Below are 23,188 nucleotides of genomic sequence, written 5' to 3'. Positions count from 1 at the left end.
GCGTGTGCGCTAGGGGTTGGAGGCACATACGGACCATGTTAGTTGGTGCATTTTCCCATTTGATCGGAACATACGGCTGTGTAGAAGGACGCGACTTAAGATGGAGAGTTTGGTGCCTTCCAGAGCAGGCCACGTAGTTTGAAGGCGGTAGGGACATACTAGGAAGCCTCAGCGGGGAAGTTGGGACTGGAAGCAGGAAGTCCCGGGACGACCTCCTCTGGGTCAGCCGCACCTGAGGCCATAGGCCTGAGTCAGGGGAGAGCAGTTGGAATGGAAAGGAAGAAGTGCATTGCACAGGTATTCTGGGGGTCGAATCTGGCCGCTTTGTAGTGAAAAGCAAAGGAGAAGGCAAAGAGGACAGGTTTTAAGTCTGGATGAAAGGAGAATAATGGTGCCAGTCATGAGCTCATAGGTCAGGAGGGAAAGGAGGGCGGGGAGGAGATTTGTTGGACCCATCACATTCATTTTAAGGTGCAAATAGAGCATCCAGCTGGGAATGACTAATCAGAGTTCTGGAAAAAGAAGGTCAGGGCTAGAAACAGATTTGAGCTGTCAGCACCAAAATGGTGCATGAAGTGTCAGGAGCTGATGAAAGGATTTTGGTCTGCACTCTCTACCCCACAAAACTTTTGATTTCTATCTCTTAGGATAGTCTTTAATCAATTCTGTATTCACAAAATAATGTTGTATATTATATTTGTGTAGTCTGTTACAGTTTGTGAAACACTTCCCCATTTATTTAATCATTGTTATATTCTCATACCCATTTGATGGGTCAGAATGTATCCAAAAAACAAGACTCAGAGATTTTAAATTACTTAGTCAAGATCACAGATGGCAGATTTGGATCTTAAACCAGAACCTCTCTTGATTCATTGTATTTTCTACAACACTGCAGCCTTTCTTGTTGAGGGAAAGAGATCTAAAATAACCTCAACATTAAAAAAGCCAAAACTCCACTTTTTAAAAAGGAAAGTTTGAAGTTCACCTTCATTGACATTTGCCTGATGGATTTTTTTGCTCAGGGAGTTAAAAGATGTTGCTATCCTAAAAGCTAGTTGTCAGCTGAAAGTGAGATTTTTAGATTCGCAGTTATTGAATAAATGTATGTCTTCTAATTTTTCTTCAATTTTTCTCCCTTTCCATAAAGATGTGGCCATAGCTGTAACGTATAACCATGATGGGTCATACGGCATGCAGGTAAGCCTCACTGCTTTTGTTGTACAGTTCAGAGCAAAACCTCACCTCTCTCCTACTGAGTCACATCTTTTTTTCACTCTGCTTTCTCTTACCCATCGACTATTATGACTATAGTTAGGAGAATGTCATGTGCTTTTATTTCAGACCAATGTGAGGAAATTACCCCCTTTACAGTTTCTGATTGCCTACTCAGTTCGGCTGTGGTTCCCTTAAGAATAAAAATTTGGTAAAACATAATAGCCTTGAATCAGATATGTGACAAACCCCTGAAGTGTGTGCATGTATTTACATCTAAAGCAGCAGCTCTTAATCTTTTTGGTTTCAAGATCCCTGTACACTGCAAAAAAGTATTGAAACTGCCAAAGAGCTTTTGTTTCTGTTAGTTACATCTATCAATATTTGCCATTTAGAAAGCTAAACTGAAAACATTTTTATTTTTTATTATTTTCTCAATGTATATTTTTAAAAACATACATAAAATTTTCCATTATAGCCATTTGTAAGTGTACAGTTCAGTGGCATTAAATACATTCACATTGTTGTGCATCCATCACCACCATCCATCCACAGAACTTTTCTCTTGCAAAACTAAAACTCTGTGCCTGCCCATCAAACAGTAACAGTGGGGGAAGGCAAAAAACAAAAACAAAACCCAGTAATACCCCTCCTCTCTTCCCTCCCACCCTGGCAGCCACCATTCTGCTTTCTGTCTCTGAATTTGACTACTCTAGCTGCCTCACATAAGTGAACTCATTCAGCATCTCTGCCCTTTTGTGATGGGCTGTTTCACTTAGCATAATGTCTTTAAGGTTCTTCCATGTTACAGTATGTAGCCACAGTTCCTTCCTTTTCAAGGCTGACTAATATTCCACTGCCTTAATATATTACACTTTGTCTGCTAATGGACACTGGGTTACTCCCACCTTTGGCTGTTGTAAATAATGTTTCTATTTATGTGATATATAAATATCTCTTCAAAACCCAGTTTTCAGTTCTTTTGGGCTTATATCCACACATAGAATTGCTAGATCATGTCGTAGTTCTTTTTTTTAATTTTTTGAGGAAGTACCATACTGTTTTCCACAGTGGCTGCACAATTTTACATTCCTACCAACACTGGATAGGGTTCTGATTTCTCCACATTCTTGTTAGTAGTTTATTTTCTGGTGTTTGTTTTGTTTTATTTTGTTTCTTATAATAGCCATTCTAATGGATAACGAGTGGTTCCTCATTGTGGTTTTGGTTTGCATTTCCATAATGACTAATGATGTTGAACATTTTGTCATATGCTAACTGGCCATTTCTATATCTTCTTTGGAGAAATTATTTAAGTCCTTTGCCTATTTTTTAAATCAGGATGGTATTTTTTGGCTGTTGAGTTGTAGGATAAACTGAGAAAAGTTTTAAACTTGAAGATTACACAAGTATACCTTCCATTAGCTGTCAGAGCCATAACATTATCACAATTCTGCAGTCTCTAGGCATTTCCACTGCATACATGTGAGAGAAAGGGTTAAAAAGCAAATAACAGTAGTATCATTATGAAATAGTTTGACTTTGAGGACCCCCCTGAAAGGGTCTTTGAAACCCCAAGGGATCTGCAGGTCATACCTTGAGAATCTCTAGTCAAAATTTTTATGATAGCCCTCAATGAAAAGAATTATATTACCCTCGCAAAATGAAATGCTAAAGGAATTAAAAAGCAGGGTAAGAACTCAAACAAATTCCTATAGTAAGGTACAAATTCAGAGAATAACATAAATCATTTTTCATAAGAGTCAAGAGACTTCAAACCTTGCAACTGGACTTATTGGTGATCAGCTTTAGCTCTCCCAACACCATGAGACACATTGGTTTTCTTTCTCTGAGATCCAAAAAAAACTATGGGAAGTCTACCTATTTTAGTACACGAGAGATGTAATTCATATTGGAACCTCTAATCTGGGGACACTTTCTTCCCCCTTTGTAAAGTAAACTGTGGATTTGTTTTAATCTGCTCATGGAACTACATTCACAAATTTAGAATGCTTTGTAAATCTTTAAACAAAACTTCCCATTCTAATCTTTATGTCCTGAGAATTCCACAAACATTCAAATGACTGTTTTAGTATGTTACAAAGCACAGTAAAATGTCATATTTAACTTAGGATAGGTGAGAACCAGTGCATAAATAGTGCAGTGTGGTTTATTTTACCTTAGCCTACATAATATATTTGGAAAGAGTAGCCACAGGACTTTGACACTATAACATCATGGGAATTGAAATGAAAAATAGAATTCAAATGGATTTGCTGTGTGAGAGGGAAATTTTTTCTTGAGTGTGTATGTGAGAAAATATTCTTTAAAACAGAAAGGTTTCATGCCCTTTTGTCAGCTTCCTTGAAAGATTAAGTGTGAAACCTGTCCTGTGGCACTGTTTTGAACGAGAAAATTATGGTCAATCTCCAGCTATATCTTCTTAGATTATAACTGAAACACGTTAGTGAGATAAAGGAAATACCATCTAATTATATGGTTCTAGATTTTCTTATTACTGACTTTGGCACAGTAAAACTAAATTTGACTTTGGTACTCAGCAATGAATACTAACATGTAATACACTCAACCAAGTTTTAACAATTTTGCTTAATTTGTTGGTATTTCTATTTCACACTTTTATTGTTATTCTTAAATGAACCTTTATCCATAGCATTATGGTTATGTTATCTATAGATATGTTATTTAACTTTTCTTTTTATTTTCTTACTGCTCTATCTACAGTATTTTGTTTATGAATCTTAGGGGGGAAGTTCCCCTTTTTAAAAAAAATTTTACCATTACCTTTTGAAACTATTAATAGTAAAAAATCGATTCTGATTTTATTAATTTTGTAGGATTGTTCATTTATTTTAAGGATCTTATTTTTCTGTTTTTTCAGATTGATGATAAAGCTTTCCAAGTCCTTGGTGATGTTTATAATGAGGGAAACTGTTCTTACCTGAAATGTTCTGTTAATGGAGTTGCTAGTAAAACTAAGCTAATTATCCTGGAAAACACTATTTACCTATTTTCCATGGTAATGTCTCTTCTTTATAGTAACACTATTGGGGTTTAGGAGAAAATGGCTTGCCCAGAGGCATTCCACTAGAAGGGACTGGAGAGATCCCGTCCTTTGATTCCTACTGTGACTCTTCTGTTTCCTTCTCCATTCTTTTTCTTTGCCCATCCCTGCCTTCTCTGGTTCTTTCGTTCACAGATTCTCATTTCTAGACACAAGCCTCTTTCTTCCTTTAATTCTGAAACATGTCCTTACATGCTTCTTGTCAGAGAGTAGCTCCCTCCTCAGTGGACTTGATGCCTGGATACTTTTCCAGCCATCGTCCTCCTAGCACTTGGGATCCTGGGGTTTGGGAGGAGGTGGCCACTGAGAGAGGAGCTGTGGACCAGATGTTCCTTGTGGGGAAGGTGGGCAGTGGGAGGGTGGATGGTGGTGGTGGTGTCCTGGCAGCCAGTGATGGGTGGGCAGGCTGGGCGTGGGCTTGGTTAGGAGCTTGTTTCCTAACCCAGTGCTTTGCTTTCAGTTAGGAGCCCACTGCCCGGGAGCCCTTACTGTTTGTTCTGCCTGAGCCTAAAAAAGACAGTGGATTATCAGATACACTGTGGCTGCTTCAGAGTCTTGTCACATGTGTGACCCACTGTACAGATCAGTCCCTTGTTGAGATGCCTTCAGTGTTGAAGTAATAACAGTAATGTGTATGGAATCAAGGATAACCCCACTTTACCAGGCTGTGTGCTATATATCGAGATGCTGTAACAACATGATGGTAGAGGCAATAGAGTGAGTGGTAGCGAGCATTAGTTCTGGAATATGAACTGCTTTGGTTCAAATCCTGACCATACCACTGAGCAGCTGTGTGAACTTGGGCAAGTTAAACTCCAGGCTTCAGGTCCTCCATTTATAAACAGAAATAATAACAGTACCTGCCTCATTAAGGTTAAGATGATTAATGACACATATATATGTATAACTATTAAGAACTGTTTCTGGCTTAGACTAAGCACTTAATAGTGAGGATGCTACTAAAAATGGCTTTGAGACAGTGGCTATCTTTTATCAACAGTTACATGCATTAATTCCCTTAATACCCTGTGAAGCATGAGACCATTACTCCTTTATAATGAGAAACTCAAGGTCACAAAAAGCAAGATTAGAACCCTGGTATTAAAGATGACTAATATTTTACAAATAACTTGAAAACAATCATTACTTCAGGTATGTAAATAAAAGTACAATAATAAGATCCTGATTTCACTTTCAGTTTGTTTTCTGTTTCTAGGAAGGAAGTATTCAGATTGACATTCCAGTCCCCAAATACTTGTCTTCAGTGAGCTCCAAAGGAACTCAGGGGGGTGCCTTAGCTCCAATGACTGGAACCATTGAAAAGGTAATCACTTGAACTTATGGAGAATGATGTCCAGTAAGACCCAGTAAATGTCTGTTGAATTTTGTCATGTATGTCCTTTTCCCTTCTCTAAATGTTGTTCATAAAAATGCATCCATTTCAAGAAAACAGAGAATCTGGTAGGTTCAAGTACTGTATTATAGTCTTCAATGAAAATACTCATTTACTTAATTTATGATAAAGACTGTTGTTTTGAAAGTGGAAATTTCTATCAAAGTACAAATACCTGAATTGTCTTTTTTATGATTAAAATGGAGCATTCACCAAGTGTTATCCAAAAGTGCTGTTTTTTAATGTAAAATTTAACATCAAACAATTTGTCATTAAGTAACATTTTCTCTGATATACATAACTGTACTATTAAAAATCACCGAGCATTGGGTGGTATGTGGGGCTTTCAGAGATGTTTTTCCTTTTTCACATTTTTGGCCTGCACCATTGACTTTAGAACCTGACTGCACTGTGTGATGATTCCCAAACTCCTTGATAATCATGTTAACCAAGAAGACAGTGACACCGTATGAGGTTATGAATTCATTTGTACATGTAAAGAGAAAAACAGATATTTTTCTGAGGTTGCCAATAAGTTTAATTCTTTCACATGAAGATTGTCTGTGCACGTACTGCCCAGGGCCATGAAGATGTGGAGCACTATCTTTACCTACAAAGGGAAACCAGGGAAGCCCCTCCACGCTGCCTGTGGTGGAGACATTTAATGAGATGAATCTTTCCTATGGGTGGTATGTCTTGTCTGTACATTTTTGAAGGGAAAAAAAAAAGGATCTCAAGATACAAAAAGTGTACTTACCTGATTCGAGGAAAACTAGATGATTTGGGCTGTGGGCAGCACCCCTCACTGACAGCAGTGCCAGGCCAACCTGTCATTCTCCAGTGTGCATCAGGACACCTGTCTTGGGCAGACAAGACAACCACGTACACTCAGACCTCCACTCTGTATGTTCACAGATCAACTCCGGACTGTGAAGGACCTCTGTGTTTCTAAATATTAACCTGTCTCTCTGAATCTCTAGGTGTTTGTGAAAGCTGGAGACAAAGTAAAAGCTGGAGATTCTCTAATGGTTATGATCGCTATGAAAATGGAGGTGAGAGAGTTCAGTTGCCAAGTAACTGTGGGAGCTATCAGACCTAATTGTTCTTTTGCCTTATTTTGTAAGTTAATATCATTTTAAATATTAACAGCCAGGGATTGATGAAGCACTAACTGCAGGAAATAAAACCAAATAATTCTTCTCTCAAATGCATTCCATTTTAATTTTGTGCAATCACACCTGTCATTTCTAACTCTGAAATCAATGAAATTACCAGTAGCTTAGATTCAGGCAGTAACCTGGCTGAACGTTATCTGTTGGTATTTTCTCACGCCAGACTTAGGATGCCAAACATTAATATCGAAGTGAAAACCTCAGTCAAATTAAGTGAGCTGTTTTGGTTTTTAGATGGTTGGAAATTGTAAGCCAGGAGTTCTCAGCCCTGGCAAGATATTACCATTACCTAAGGAGCTTTTAAAAACGACTTCCCCATTCTGGCTGAGTTGGGCTTTCCCAGGGTATGGCCCAAGGATTCAGTTTTTAAAAGCTTCCCAGGTGGAAGTCTACTGCAAAGCTTGAACTGAGAATTACCAGCTAGACAAGAGCTTCCCGACTGGTGACCTTGACTGTGTTACAGGTGTGTCAAGGTGGGGATGCCTCTCAATCCCTAGGCACACCGTCAAAGTGTTACCAGTGTCTCTGTGTGCTGTGGTAGGGTAAGTGCTGGGGGACACTGAGAGACGACGAAACGTCAGGACAGTTGGCTTTATTTTTCACTTTGCATCTTGCTTGACATGGAATATGCTCAGTCCTCATCAGTACTGTAGCCATGGTTTGTCGTGACTTGTGTCTCTGCAGCATACCATTAAGGCTCCAAAGAGTGGCACCATCAAGAAAGTGTTCTACAAAGAAGGTTCTCAGGCCAACAGACACTCTCCTTTAGTCAAGTTTGAGGAGGAAGAATCTGACAAAAGGGAGACAGAATAAACTCCATGAAAGGTGTGTCCAGTAAAGCAGTAACCTATGATAATGTCCTTCACAAAAAGAGAAAGTGCCTCCTTGCTTTTCTCGGGGTCAAATAAACAGCAGTTTATGATGATTATGTTGTTATGCTAAAACACTTTCATGTTCTTGTACTTGGATCACAGATACAACAAATTATCTGAAAATATTTCATACTAATAAAATTGAATTATACTTTTTTATTGGAAGCTTATGTGCTTTGTTTCTACTTCAAATTTATACAATATAGTGTCTTTTAAGAAAGCGGGCGGCAATTTGATCAAAAGAGAACAACTGGAGGAGAAAAGGTTGTGAAATTAAATGAATTATTTCCCAGTCACAGTCATAATGAAAATGGCAGTAACATATTATAGAGGCAGATGCCATAGAGCTAAAGTCAAAGTTTCATTTTCACCAAAGAGTAACTCACAAGGTAGTCTAGAGACATGGGTGGTATTTGTTCCCTGTCTTGGTGATTGAAAATTACTATCTAGAACACCTCTACCTTTATTGTACTTTCTAACCTTGCACAAATACACACACACATTTACATACTTATGTGTATCCATGTATGTTTTAAAAATAAGTATATAAGTTTAGGTTATATGCTAGAATATTTATTAATATTTAATTTGGGTAAATTAAAAAAATAATAATTTCACAGAAAGCATGGATAAGTTTAGAAAGCCTGACTGCTGAATCCTTTTTTCTAGAAACATGTTTTCATTAGGGGAAAAAACGCCTCTCCATTTTCTTTACTTTTGTCTAGATTCTGTCTGTCACTATTACTAAGGGACATGCCTCCCTCTGCGTTTTCACATATCCACTGACATGTTAAATATTTGTGTGAACTGAGTTTTTGCTGCACACCTAAGACTATGTTAAATGTTGTGGAGAATACAAAGAAATAGAAATGATAGCCTCTGTACCTTAAGATGCCTATGATTTAATTGGGAAAAATAAGACACAATCATGTCAAAGGTTATGTGGGAAAACAAATCTAAAATTAGTCTATTTCCTGTCTGCTAAAGAAGCAATTCCATTGTCAAAAGAGTAGTGAGAAAGGTACCAAATACTAAAATTGGAAATGCTGAGTTCTCAAAGAAATTTGGTTACACAGCCTAGTTAGAATGTCCATTTTCCAACAAGGCAACATGAAACACAGTATCCTAAGATATGGGTGGGGTGAAGACTGACGTGAGATGACTGGTGCAGGAAATAGGTGTTAAAGGGGTTGGGATGAGAGGTGTGGGCAGGTGTGATGAGGGCAGGGTTCATGAAGGAGAATCCAGGGGCAGTATCGGAGGGGTGGGAGTTGTATAGAAATGAAGGAGCAGGGCTTCCCTGTTGAAAATGAGCGCAGTGTGTTCTATATCCAAGGCAGATCGGCCCGACTGGAGTGGGGGGTGTTTGGGTGGGCTATAAGAGGAGCAGTGTCATGGGTTGCAGTCAGATTGTAACCGACATGGAATGGCCGGTTTGGATTTTATCTTGCCAGTAGTGGTTATATTGAATTACTTTTTAGCCAGGAAAGCAATGGTCGGGGAAGATTTATCTGGCTATTAGAGCCCCTTTAAGAAATGTTGACATTATTCCTTAAGGTTGAGCATTTGCATACCCTATGACCTAACTTCTAGAAATGCACAAATGCTCTTGTGCACCAGGAATGTTCATAGCCATATTACCCCTAATAGCAAAGCACTGGACACAATCCGAGTTGGTTAGCAGAAGGGGTAAGTAAAAGCATACAGTGGAATATTATATAACAAGGAAAGAAACAGTAAAAGCATCATCGTGGATGATTCTTGGAATCCTAACAGTGAAATATGTACTATGGTACTGCTTCACAGATTTCCAACATCAAGAATATATTGCTTGAACTGACTGTTTATAGTTCATAATGCATGAGCAAAACCGAAAGTTTCTGTGATGACTGCCCTTGTACTGTTCACTATGTAACTTATTCACTATGTAAGAATTTGTTCTCCATGTAAGAACTTGTTTGTTATGCCTCAGAAGATTGGAGACTGATGAAAATTAGGCTTGGGGTGGATTAATGATTGTGCATTGAGCATTGACTCCCCTATACAGAATTTCATTGTTGTTAACAACCATTTGATCAATAAATATGAGAGATGCCCTCACAAACAAACAAACAAACAAAAAAAGTACACACTTCCAATGGTAAAATAAATAAGTAACCGGGATGTAATGTATAGCATAAGGAATATAGTCAAAATATTGTAACAACTTGGTATGGTGATAGCTGGTACCTAGAATTATCATGTATATAAATGTTGAATCACTGTGTTGTACACCTGAAACTAATGTAATGTAATACTGTGTGTCAACTACCCTTCAATAAAAAATAATTATCTAAAAAAAAAAAAAAAAGAATATATTGCTTAATGGTAAAACTTTATTCTTTAAAGAATTCAGTTAAAGACAGTGACTAGCTCCTGGTATTAGGTAAGGGGTTGTGATAGGTGAGGAATATGCAGGCAGGTGCTAACAATGTTAGTGTGCTACTTGTAGGCCTGGATGGTCGGTTGGTCTTATTTATAATAAAATTATGTTTCCTAACATTACATATAAATTTTTTATAATTCAAATAATATTTAAAAATTTTTCATCTGGTAGCGATACACAAGTTGGGTGGAGGAGGAAAAGACGAGATGCTGGAAAACAAGTTAGGAAGATCTTTTCAGGTATTTAGGCCTGAGGTAACAAAGGACTGGTCTGTCTAAACCAGTGCTTCTTAAACTGTTTTTAGTGACAGAGCCTTTTCCTCTGTCCAAACAAAACTTTGTCCACAATAAGGAAAAGCAAAAGGGCTCTGGTTGAAATTTGGGGTTGCTCTTTACCTCCTTTAATACCCTTCAGTGGGACAAGATAGAGTTCTGTATTTCATCAACTGACTGTGTTGCTCACAGGTAATATGGGCAGAAGGAATTTGAAGCCATCTGCCCCAGTTACCCATATACTGGTGGAATTCTTTAAGATCATCGCCAATCGTGCTGTGTGAGCAGAGTTCCTTTGCACAAAGACTGCATCTGTTTCTTCAAAAGAGCATTTGCTGTATACCAGGGCATCTAGAAACAATAGTAAATGGTTTTTGCTCCTGCCCCAATTAATGGGAAACAGGATCCAGCTGTGTAAAAAAAGTACTGCAATTGGTAATATAACATACCTGTGCCCTAAGGGCAATGCGGTCGGCCAGGTGAGTGGAATAGTAAATTCCACTCTGGGTCAGGAAGCTGCCGGAGAAGCAGTGACTGGGCTTTGGAGTACTGTTATTTTCTGGCTGGAGAATGAAGGTAAGACAAGGTCATTGCAGGGAGAGGGACTAGTGAGGGCTGATAGTAACAGGGACGCACGAACGAGTGCAAGATGTTTGGGCACACAGCCTGGTCCTGCATGCACTGGGCCGCATGGCAGAGGGGCTGCAGCGGTGGCTGCCCAGCAGGGAAAAGCCTCTATTCTGGATCATTGGGAGCCCTGAAGATTTTTAGACAAGTTTTACATGTTATTTCTGACCCCAGTCTGGAGTACACATTGGAAAGTGGAGAGAGACTGGAGACAGTGAATCCAAAAGACACACCAAACATGGATGCCTGGGCTTAGGGGGACTGGCCCAGGCAGATGGACCTGGGTACACATCTCCATGACTGAGAAGTAGCTCTTGCTTTGGGTGACATGTATTTGTAGGCATGGATCATTACCTGTGTAATGTGGTTGCAAGAAAGCAGTTTGCTACCTTACCTTTGACAACAGCATTCTGGATACAGTGTGTTCAGGTCTGAAACAACCAAGAAAACATGGTTGCTTGTAATCAGGGGAAGCCACATAGCATTATAGTCAGAACAAATTCTTGTGTTCAGACCCTCGCCTTGTCATTTATCATAGTGTCTTGGGCAAGTTATTTAAGCTCTCTGAGCTTGGTCTGTTAAATGGCGGGTGGCAGCCCTAACTTCACAAGGTGGTTTTGGAACTCAAACGAGAATATGGAGTTGTCTTTAGCACTGTGCCTGGGACATCATTTATACACAACTGGTAGTTGTTTTTAATTTCTAACTGGTGATTGCTTGAGAGCAAGTAAGAAACTCCTCTAAATTCAGCCCACCTGGTTATTCTTGCCAGCAAGATCCCCAGGTCCTGTGGTGGTGAAAAGCCCTGTGGGAACCTGCTTTCCTCTGTCCCTTCTCTTTACTCCCCCAGCTCTAGCCTGCTCCAGTGTTACCCAGGCGCCTGTCAGCCACTGGCAGATTGGGGTGCTGCTGAGGGAAAGCTCCACCCCTGCCCTCCCTCTGCAGCAGGCAGCTGCCATGCTGGCACGTCCAGGAGTCGCCCGCTGATGGGCAGCAGTGAGCGCAAAGCACCTTGCCTCTCACAGGAGGCTGGGCCTGGACTTGCTCCACCTTCTGCATCAGTTGCACCAATGTGTGTTGATGGCACTGGAGGGAGGACCTTCGTGTCGGCTTCAGCCTCAGCGTGAGCGGCACCGCCGCCTCTGCTGGGCAGCGGGGCAGGGAGGTCTCTCACTTAGCTGGGCTCATCTGTTTTTTTCCCTCCACAGTTGGCTTCTCTTGTCTCTCTTCCACACTTAAGAACTCTTACCCCTCAAATAGTTCCCTTAGGAATATTAGAAGTTGAAATGTGCATCTATGTTCTGCCTACCCTACACATGGCACTTCTATTGTCATTAAAATATTTACAGTGTTGATAGTGTTACAGTGTTGATAATACTTTGCACTTCTGTTGCACCTTTCATTAGAGGATCTCCAAAAGCGCTCCTGGATATTCACACTAAGCTTTAAAATACCCAGAAAGAGGGAAATGGGACTTAAACTGTGTGGTGAGAGGGGAGGGGAAGGAGATGCATGTCCCCAGATGCTTTGCTGCATGCCCAGAGCAGGGGGCCTCGGGTCATCTGTTCCTTCCTGCTAATGACACTGGCCCCAGGGAGCTGCAGCCTTGAGCTGGAAGTTCTCCACCAGACTCTGCATATCGGGCATCCCGGGAGGCCCTGTCCCCAGCTCTCAAAGTCACAGGCTGGTTGGGAGCATTCTTGTCTATCCACCCAGCCCCCTCTCACCCCTGTAATCAGCCCCAGCGACACCATTCCTTCTGGCCCTGGGAATGCTGGGCTCTTAGCAGATCACAGTCCTGATACCCATGATTACCCTGTCACTCTGACATTTGTCACCCATCTGCTGGATCCCAGGGAATCAGGATGCCTTGGTGCCTTTAGCTGGCTCAGTCTCCTGCTGTGAGTTTGCAAGTACAATGAACACCTTCCCCTTAAATGTCCAAGTCACACCCCTGATGTAATTCCTTCCCTCCTCTAAGATGCCTTCATTCTCTGTGCCCTCTATTAGCGTTATGCTAAACACTTTGATTAGAAATTTCACTCGAAATCCACCATCCCCCATCAAAAAAACCACTAACAAGGACAAAAAAGACAACTTGGGACCTCTCTTCCCAATTATTCCTTTATCATTGCCACCTGTATCATAATTCAGAGTCATCCCACCTATATTTGTTCTCCTATTGCCCATCTGGCCCCACTTACAGCTTCCATTTTTGATGTGCCAGTCTAGGCAGGCTGCCTCATCCATGACTGCCCATGACCTTCCTTACTTCTCTCATAGGCCTGACCCATCACCACCTAAACCCTGGAGCCATTCCACATTAATACATAAGATAATTATTGAAAATCAGTTATAGTCAAGCTAAGCCTTTAGTTTCTTGGTTAGGTAAATATGACTGGTTTCTTCTCAAATAAGTATTAATTTAATTTGTAAGATAATACATTCCCATGGTTCAAAGTCTTAAAGTATATATTAAAAGTTATGCATTGAAAATCTCCCTCCCATCCCCTTAACCCTGCCAACATTTAACCACTATTATCTTATTTGTTTATTGTGAATCCCTTTTGTGAATCCAGTGGGGTTTTTTTAGAACTGTTTTTTAATTGAAATGTAGTGGATATACAATATTGGTTTCAGGTGTACAAGATAGTGATTTGACAACTACATGCATTACTAAATGCTTACCACAGTAAGTATAGTAGCCATCTGTAGCTCCGGGCCAGAGGGGGTTCCTAGCTTCAAGCAAGTTCACTGTGGATTTGATGAGACCAAAATATGACAGCCAAACATTGTGGGGTTAAAAGGGTTTATAACAAGCTTTATTCTTGTGATGGCAGGTCAAGCACTAAAATCATGTCCATATCAGGCAGTCCAGGCTTAGGCCCTGCCTCCTGCCTCTGCTCTGAGCACTGGGTGGAATTCTTTTTATAGCAACACAGCTCATTGCCAATCGGTGTGTAAACATTAGTCTAGCAGTAGGCCAATTACATAATCAAGTAGGTTAGGGTCAGGTGAGGATCCTGGCCATAGGAACTTCCATTTTCCGTCCATCTGTCAACATACAAAGATATTACAATATTATTGACTATATTCCCTATACTGTGCATTCCATTGTTTCTTTATGTATTCCAAAGCAAATATAATTTATAATCTAATTTCCTTCTAACAGTTAATCAAGTTCTGTACTTTGCTTTAATTTAATAATGCCTTAGAGATCCTCCCATAACAATACATAGGGTGTTTCCTTATTCTGTTTCACAGCTGTGAGGAATTCTACTAAGTGTCTTGCCAATGGGTTCAGCCCCGGGCAAGTTCGCTATGGATTCAATGTGACCAAAGAAAATTGACAGCAGAATGCTCTTTGGGGTGAAAGGGTTATACCCAACCTTATTTCCAGGTGGCAGATCAGTCACTAGAATCCCATTCACAGCAAGCCAGTCTCTGTCTCTGGGCCCCTCGGTCCGCACAGCTGTCCTCTGGGCCTCTCTGCCTGCACAGCCTTCCCACACAGCCGTCCACTGGGCCTCTGTCCTTGGCACTGCCACCACTCCAGCCTCTGCTCTGCTCTCCTACAACCTTGCCACTGTGTCAGGCCCAGAGCACTGGGCGGAGCTCTTTATATAGAGTCAACAGCCATGTATTGCCCACAGGTGTGCAGTGAGCTAGTCAACCAGGGCCAGGAAATAATCCTGACCACAGGAACTCTCATTTTATCCACAGTGTTCCATTCCACTAAATAGATATATTTATTCAACCAGACCTTTACTGGTGGACATGTAGGTTGTTTTCAAAATTTTGCTATTACAAATTATGCTGCAGGGAATAACTTGGTAATATCTCATTTTGCATGAACAATTAGAACTGTTAGGATTAATTCCTAGAAGTAAATTGCTGGGTCAAAGACTACCAAATAATGAATTATTTTAAAAACAAGCTTAAAAAACTTATATTGGAAGGTATTGTTACTGTGCCCACAGTAACAGCTCACATTTATGGAGCATTTTATAATGTACTAACATTTCATCACCAAGGGAGGTATCACCAATATTATCCTTTTAGAAAGAAAAACACAGGTTCAACATGGGGTGACTTCTAGGTCAAGTCACCCAACTGGGGCTTATGGTCCAACCTGATTGCAGTTTCAGTCTCACCCAGGAGTGGAATTTTAAACTAATCAGTTTGAATTGTTCTACCTGGGTAATCTGCATAAAGACCCCTGCTCCTTCTGAAGGCAGGTGACCTTACTTGAAACAATCCCTAATCTCTTCTTTTGCCTCCCTCTTCTGTCTATAAAAACCTAACATTTTGTACAACTCCCCAGAGCACCTCTCTGCTTGGAAGGTGGAATGCTGCTGGATTCATGAATCACTTAAATAATCTTCAAATTTTCATGATTGAATTTTGTTTTTTAACAGTCCTCACAGAAATTGGGGGGAACTGAGATTATGAGAGTAACTTCCATACAATCATACTTTTCATATTTTATGGCACCAAAACTGAAACCAGGACTTTTCATCTTAAACTCTGTGCTTTCTAACTATATAATGCTGCCTCCTGAAGTCACCAGGCAGTGGGGGGAAAGGTAATTTTATTCAACCAGAACATACATTCTCCTTACCCATTTTCTGGAAATGTTCCCTCCTAGGCTATCTTATCTCTCTCCGATCTCCAGCCGGAGAACTTAACAATGCCACAGCCCCCATGCTTGCTTGCCCAGGGGATCCCAGCATACTACTTGCCAGCCCAGTTGCCTTTAAAAACTCAGTGGACAGCTTAAGCTGAAACTGGAATCTTAGAAATAAAAACTGTTCTGTTCAAATGGGGTTAACATTAAAATACCCTCCAGACAAACTGATGCTATGATCACCTCATTTCTAGAATAAGATCATTCACTTGAAACCTTAATAGAAATGCCATGTTTCAACATTGACAAGAAACTTAATTTCCCAGGTGAAAACTGTGCGATGATGTGGTAGATTGACAGGGTAGCAGGCAATGAGGTACAAATCTCAGATGTGTATTTTCTGAAAGGACTTTGGAAATATCTGATATTTGGGAAAATGTACTTAATTGGTGGATTCAGTGACAGCCTAGGTCTTTTAAGCAGAAGGGAAAAATTTCACCCTCCTCTTGGAGAATTGTGGAGACAGATTAAGGGCAAAGATATGACTCACCAAGACCAACATTTTACTTATGAAAACTCAAAGAATTTATTAGTTTGAAGACAGTTTCCTCATCATCAGCTCTTTGCTTTTTTAGTGGTTTTATTTCTTGTATATTTTATATACTTTGCCTTTAAAAAAATCTAACAAGTGAATGAATAAAAAAGTTAAAAACTGCACAGTGCCACATGTGAGAAACCTTTGTGGACAAAAGTATTTGTCCCTTCCTTGAGTAGAATAACATACACACGCGTTCAGAAACTTGATTTATTATTAAAACAAAAATGGTTAGGTCTCTTAGAGGCACTAATAGAACCCACAGAAAAGTACATCGACCCCCTAATAATGATTTCTTGATTCCCAGTGAAAAATGTATGTCACCAAAAGGAATACTTATATTGATTTGGCTGGCATGTTTCTCTTGGTGTGAAAAGCTGAAAGAACCCAAATTATAATGACAAGGTTTCTTGATGGGCAGGGACCCAGATAAAAGAGTTTGGTGCATGACAGAAGATCTGATAATTTATGCATCTTTCTTTCTGCAAAAGGAATGCAGATCAGCAGCTACAGAACCTCAAAGGGCTGAAGACATGCTACCAATTTCCCCCCTGGGATTTCCCATTTTTCTGTTTTGTTTGGTCATCCCCATTTTATCAATATATTCTTAAGATTTATTAATACCACCATTAACTTGTTTTCCCTACACTTTTCTGATGTTAAGACACCTGGAATCCTTGACAAAAATAGATTTCTGAATAAGAATTTCTAAGGGAAAGGCCAGGCATTCTGTATATCTAACAAGCATTTGAAATAATTTTTTACCTACAAGGTTTGGGAGTAATAAATTAGTCCATTACATCTCAAGATGTAATGTTCCTATAAACAACCTGAGTCCACTGATCTAGAGAGGGCCAGAGATTCTCCATTCCCAACAAGCTCCCAGTTACCTAGCCAGGGGACAGCATTTTGAGTGATTCTCAGGTGAAAACTCCCTGAGAGTTTTAATTCAGGTATTATTACACATCAGTGATCTCAGAAAGACCCCCAGGGCCAGCAGCATGGGCAATACCAGAGAACCTCTTAGGAAAAAATACATGTTCTCAGCCCTGCCCTGTACCTACTGAATCAGACCCTCTGGGGATGGGACCCAGCAATCTGCTTTAGCAAGGTTTCTGGGTGAGATTTTGATACATAGTGAAATTCAAGAACCACAAATCTATAGTTTTGCTTAGCTGTTTCTTACTGTGTCTGGGAAGTTATGCCATTTGGGAAGAACCTTTGAACATTTCTAACCTTATTCATTTTTTTTGGTACATTTAGATAGTTTAACTCCATTTGGGTGGTATCTTGCTAGCACCTTTGTAAAGGATTGGGAACTATTGGCAAGAAAGTCATCTTGGAGTATTTTGAGGGAATTTGTTCCTTGTTATCTATAATATTAATTTTTAAGGACTAAAGAAACCATTTTGTATCACACAAGGTGACAGGTTAGAGCAAGTTTTGCAAATGCCTGAAGGGACCAAATACTCAGTTAAACAGCTATAAGTGAAGAAACAGGTGTTCAGGGAGAGGGTCTGGCCTCAGAAAGCAGCTGCTCCTCACTCCACCCAGCCGGTGCCAGGCCAGGGGGGACTGTGGGCCCAGAGTGGTCACAGCTGCCACCTGTATAAAATTAGTCAGAAAGCCAACTTGTGTGAAATCTCTTGATTTTATTTTTAAATTTTTTTACTTTTTTTAAAATTGAAGAATAATTGACATACAATATTGTATTAGTTTCAGTTGTATAACATACTAATTTGATGTTTATATATATATATCATGAAATGGCCACAATAAATCCAGCTACCATCTGTTACCATACAGAGTTGTTACAATATGTTCTATTGACTATATTGCCTGTGTTGTACATTACATCTCTATGTTACTTGAGTTTTAAATGTTGACAGACTATTCAGTTGATTCACTGGACTTGCCCCTGCTACCACCAGCACCCCCGCGCCCCCACCGCACAGAGAAAGTCAAGCTGGGGTCTGGCCGCAGCCCTGGTGGTCTACTGCTGTGAAACACAAACATGAACCATTTACCATGCTCCTGTGAGAAGCCTTCTCTTCTAAGTAACTGCCTGAGCAGGCAAGGGAAATACTAGAAATAGAGCTCATGAAAATATTTGGAACATTCAAAATTGGGAAATGGGCAGTTTCACATAGTATAATCCATCTAGAAGCAAGTGCCTAATAGGTCATGGTTCTAGAGGCAGATCCAGATTTTGTGGATCCTGAAGCTGATGCAATCTGGGGGGACCCTATATAAATAAAAGAATATTACATTATGAATATAAAATTTGCTATGAAAGTACAAAGAGGTCTTAAGTGAATGTGGGAAGATACTTACTTTTGCAAATTTTACAAAAAGCAAATGCCCAGGGTCTTGGAAGAGCCCATGGGAGCAGGGGTCCTGGAACTTCCTGAGTGTCCCAGCGCAACCACTTCTGTCCTGGTGACCACTGGGGTGCAGGCAGGAGTTAGGTTTTTATTGTAGAGTTGACCCTTGTACAACACAGATCTGAATTGTCCAGGTCCAACTTATATGGGGATTTTTTTCAATAAATATGTTGGAACACTGTTTGGAAATTTGAGACAATTTGAAAAAACATTTTCATTTTTCTAGCTCACTTTATAATGGAGTATATAACATATATGAAATCTATGTCAATCAGCTGTTATCAGTAAGATTACCAGTCAATAGCTAGCAAATCATCCTTAATGTTCTGGAGAGTTAAAAGTTAATGCAAGTTTTCAACTACATGGGATGTCAGTACCCCTAACCCTTGCATTGATCAAGGGTCAAATGTATTTCCTTTAAGCCTCTTATTTATAGGTACACTTTTTACATAGTTAAAAATCATAGCATTCATAAAATTTCAGACCTGATTTTTACCTAACAGGTTTGACATACAATGGTTTTTACCTAACACATCATAAGCATTTTCCATGTTGCTACATGGTCTTCATAATTCTAATTTAAAAACTGCATAATTACTCCTTAGCTATTTCCAGTAAATGGATATCATTTGCATAACCATTCTCATAACCTTAGACATTTAGACTATTTTTAATTTTTTTTCTCTTACAAAATAATGCCACACTTAGCACATTTGACATACATAGCATTTTTCATATTAGGGTCATAGGCTTAAGGATAAATATCCCTCAGTTTTTTTTTGTCTGTAAATGCATGTACTTCATTTGTGTACTACAGGAACCAGAATTGGGATGGAAGTGAGAGAAGGGCACAGGTGGGGAAATGGTACAAAAGGAACATCTCTGTGCACAGATATTCAGAAATATTTACCTTGGTTTAAGACAAACCTTCAATTTGTGTATTAAAAGTCATGAAACACCTCTTTCTCCTATCAGGGATTTCTCTTTTATTTGGTGACTGTGGATATTGTGCAAATACTGACAAAAAATAGGTCACTGTCTGGAGAATCCACTTCTCACATTACCAGAAATTATGATAGCTATCAAGAGAGATTCTTAGAAGCCAGATGTTTCAGATTTGCAATTGTCCATTTATGGTCTGTATGACATTTTCATTCCGACTTCAATCAAGAAATTGAGAATCTATATTGTCCTGATTTTCTGTACCAAAAATCTGGGCAGGTAAGATGATGATATTTTTCTGATTTTTGAGTAATTGTATAATAAAGCTTTTCATGATTTTTCATATATTCAATTAATTACCTTTATTGTGAAATCTGGGCATAAGTATTGGCAAAGCACTCAGAGGCAGGCATAAACAATATACAGTCCCCTCTGCTCAAGCAATTTATAATTTATTAGGAAATCAAGTATATAAACCCGAGTCAATTAACTTTCTATGTAAAGTTTATGTTCTTTAAAAATGTATGATACTCTAGGGAAATGGAAACACAAACTGGATTCTTGAAGATATTAAGGAATTACTGTTAATTTTTTAGGTGAGTTAACAGTATTGTTTTGTTTTTTTTCCTAAAGGCCCCTTCTTTTAGAGATTCCAAAATACATACAAATGAAATGTTCTTATATATGAGATTTGCATCAGAATTAAGCAGGCATTAGGAATGAGTGGGGTAGAGATGAGACAAGGCTGGCCTTGAGTTGATAATTGCAGAATTGGGAGATACATACACGGGAGTTCATTATACCATTTGGTCTACGTTTATATGTATTTGAGAATTTCAATAATAAAGTATTACATCTTAATTAGTTTTCCTTCAATTGTGAAATCAAAACACAAAACACGACTGGAGCCTCAGTGGTCCACCACACACCATTCAACACTCTCTCCACCTTAATTTCATATCCAGCCAGCCTGCCTGCCCTTTCCTCCTGGGCCTCTGTTGACTACTGTGATCAGGTCTCTTCATCTGCCCTGCATTACTGAGAGGCATCTTCCTGGAAAGGAGATGGTGACAAAGAAGTTTGACTAATGAAAAACTGTGCTTACCTGACTCCTGCCTGACCTTTCAAATCTGTGTTTATTTGGGAATAAAACAGAGATGATTCATCTTAAGAGTTTCCTCAGGACCCGTCAAACCCTGAATTCTCTTGGATGAGTGTATTCACTCTAAGCTCTAATTGAAACCACATCATGGAAACTGGTCGGCTCTTCTTTTGTATGTTAGAAGCATCAACATCTGCCAGCATCTCAATTCCTGCCTTCCTTGGCACTGGGTTGAATTAATCAATAGAGTATATAACTAACAACAAAAAAATCTAAAGCAAAAATCTTCCAGTAAAGCAAGTGGAAAATTCCAAGACATAAAGCTTAATTTTCTGCAGTTTTTCAAGTAAGGTGAAAGTGATTTATTTTTCTTTTGATTAGAAATTGATAGTATAAACCTGAAAACTCTCAGAAACCATTTTGTTGTATTTCCTTTTTATTGAAATTGTTCCCATAATTCACTGAATTACATCACTGTAGTTACCCAGGTCACTGTTATTAAATAGAAAATCTGATGCCACCATTATTTGATTTTTAGATTCGTGTTATACAAGATGATTCTGTTGATGAGAAGGGAGTAAATGCTTAATGTTTTGAGGGCTTGGTTTCAAACATCTATTGTAATATACATTAATAGCTAGTTTAGTGGTTCCCAGCCTCTTTACCCTTTTTGATTCTCCTTAATTATTTCCATCAAAAGGGATTTTTGGTGTTAAAACAGTTTTTTCCCTAACAAACTACATGTGTTTATTAAGAAATTATCAAGTAATTTCTCCATTTTTAAAAGCAGTTTCTCCATTTTTTTTAAAGTAATCAAAGAACACACAGGGTTCATGATGAGCTTGGAGGAATGCATATCACCACCCTGACTAAAGGAGTTCCAGCCACCAGGGGAGAATTTCAGTGTCAGCAGGAGAAAACATTTTTTTCTTTAGCTAAACCCATTTCTATTAGACTTTTTTATATATTGAAAGTAGTTTGTGTGATCCATCGTGCAAATGGTCATTGGGGTAATAGCTCTACTCATTTAGTTTACATCATTCAGGGCTTCCAAAAAGGCCTTGATAGCAGAAAATAATGGATAGACTTGCAGGTGATTTTTCAGGTATTATTACACATAAAATCGCATGAACTAGTGACTAATCGTTTGGTTATATGCTTTCTTAATTTTCTTTCTGTGTTTTCTTGCTATCAAACCGGTGTCCCTGGCCATTGCTGCAAAGAGGAGGCATCCAAGGCTGACATGCGGCCATGAGCTCACTAAGCAGGCAGGTGGTAAAACAAACGGTTTATGCTGGAGCCTGTCATCTCCCTACCAACCCTTTCTTCCCCTTGTTTTCAGTCCAGTTCAATTCAGTTCACTGCACAGAGAGCTAGGCCAGTGGAAATGACTCTAGGAGACCTAAAAATGTATGACACATGGCTGCTGCCCTTGGAGGACATACAACCTAGTAGTTGGTGGAGGAAAAATGACATAGGCAGAAATATCGAAGATGCGAGGAAAAATGAGCCAAGAACGCTGTGGATTTCAAATAGCCTGCTTGGGCTGCACAGCTGTCTGTGTGTGTGTGTGTGTGTGTGTGTGTTGGGGGTCACTTCTAGTTCTAGGGGCAGTGGTGAGGGAAAAAACTCCTTAGGGGTTTCTGTGTATAGAACAATGCTATCTGAGAATACAGACAGTTTTACTTCTTCCTAAACTGGCTTTTTTCTGATTGACATTGCTAAAACCTCAGTACAAGTTTGATTAAAAGTGATAAGAGAAAATATCTTTCTCTTCCCATTTTAGGGAGAAACATTGAGTTTTTTACCATTAAGAATGATGTTAGCACTAGTATTTTTAGATGCCCTTTCTCAGGTAAGGAACTTCCCTTATATCCCTAGTTTGCTGAGAAAAATTTTTACCGTGAATGGATACTGGGTTTTGTTAAAAGCTTTTCTGCATCTATTGAAATGATTGTGTAGTTTTTGTCTTTTATCCTATTAATATGGTGTGTTACATTAACTGGTTTTCAACTATTAAACCAACCTTGCATTCCTGGGTACTTGATCATGGTATACAATCCATTTAATAAATTATTGAATTCAGTTTGCTAATATATTTTGAAGAGTTTTTGCATCTATGTTTGAGGGGTTATTAGTTTATAGTTTATTTTCCTTGATATCTTCTTTTTTTTGGTTTTTGAATCAGGAAAATATTTGCCTTCTGGAATTAACAACACCTACCTTGTTTCTACAGGTGTATGCAAGCAGAATCTGCATTATTGTAATGTTTACATTTATTTAAAAGTTTCTTTTTCCTTTTGAGAAACAAGTTTCGTAAGCTATTTTTTAGTCAGAAACCAGATTTATCTACTGGTTTAACCACCAAAATATAATTGATGTTTCATATGAGAACCTGTCCTGGGTCTTCTATTAATATTATCTGTCTACTACAGAGATGAGCATAGACAGGTGTCATGCTGGGACCTGAATACCTC

At 39.2% G+C, this 23,188-nt stretch overlaps 1 protein-coding gene across 4 annotated transcripts in view; it reads left to right on the top strand.

Moving 5' to 3' along the window:
• The window catches only part of MCCC1 (methylcrotonyl-CoA carboxylase subunit 1), a 70,269-nt gene extending 62,373 nt beyond the window's left edge, over positions 1-7,896 (top strand). For 2 of the 4 annotated variants that reach the window (XM_036926695.2, XM_036926696.2), the window contains 5 exons: positions 1,151-1,200; positions 4,118-4,255; positions 5,517-5,624; positions 6,674-6,745; positions 7,550-7,896. In XM_036926695.2, coding sequence (XP_036782590.2) covers positions 1,151-1,200; positions 4,118-4,255; positions 5,517-5,624; positions 6,674-6,745; positions 7,550-7,678 — 497 coding nt within the window. In that variant the 3' untranslated portion in view covers positions 7,679-7,896. Of the gene's footprint in view, positions 1-1,150; positions 1,201-4,117; positions 4,256-5,516; positions 5,625-6,090; positions 6,746-7,549 lie in introns of all 4 variants that reach the window. The other 2 variants (XR_008997047.1, XR_005032927.2) reach the window with 2 other exon arrangements.
• Positions 7,897-23,188: the final 15,292 nt, after the last annotated feature.

Source organism: Manis pentadactyla, chromosome 1 (assembly GCF_030020395.1).
Source record: "Manis pentadactyla isolate mManPen7 chromosome 1, mManPen7.hap1, whole genome shotgun sequence".
In the NCBI taxonomy this organism is placed as follows: Eukaryota; Metazoa; Chordata; class Mammalia; order Pholidota; family Manidae; genus Manis; species Manis pentadactyla.
The sequence above is the reverse complement of the archived record's forward strand: the minus strand, read 5'-3'. Positions and strand labels throughout refer to the sequence as shown.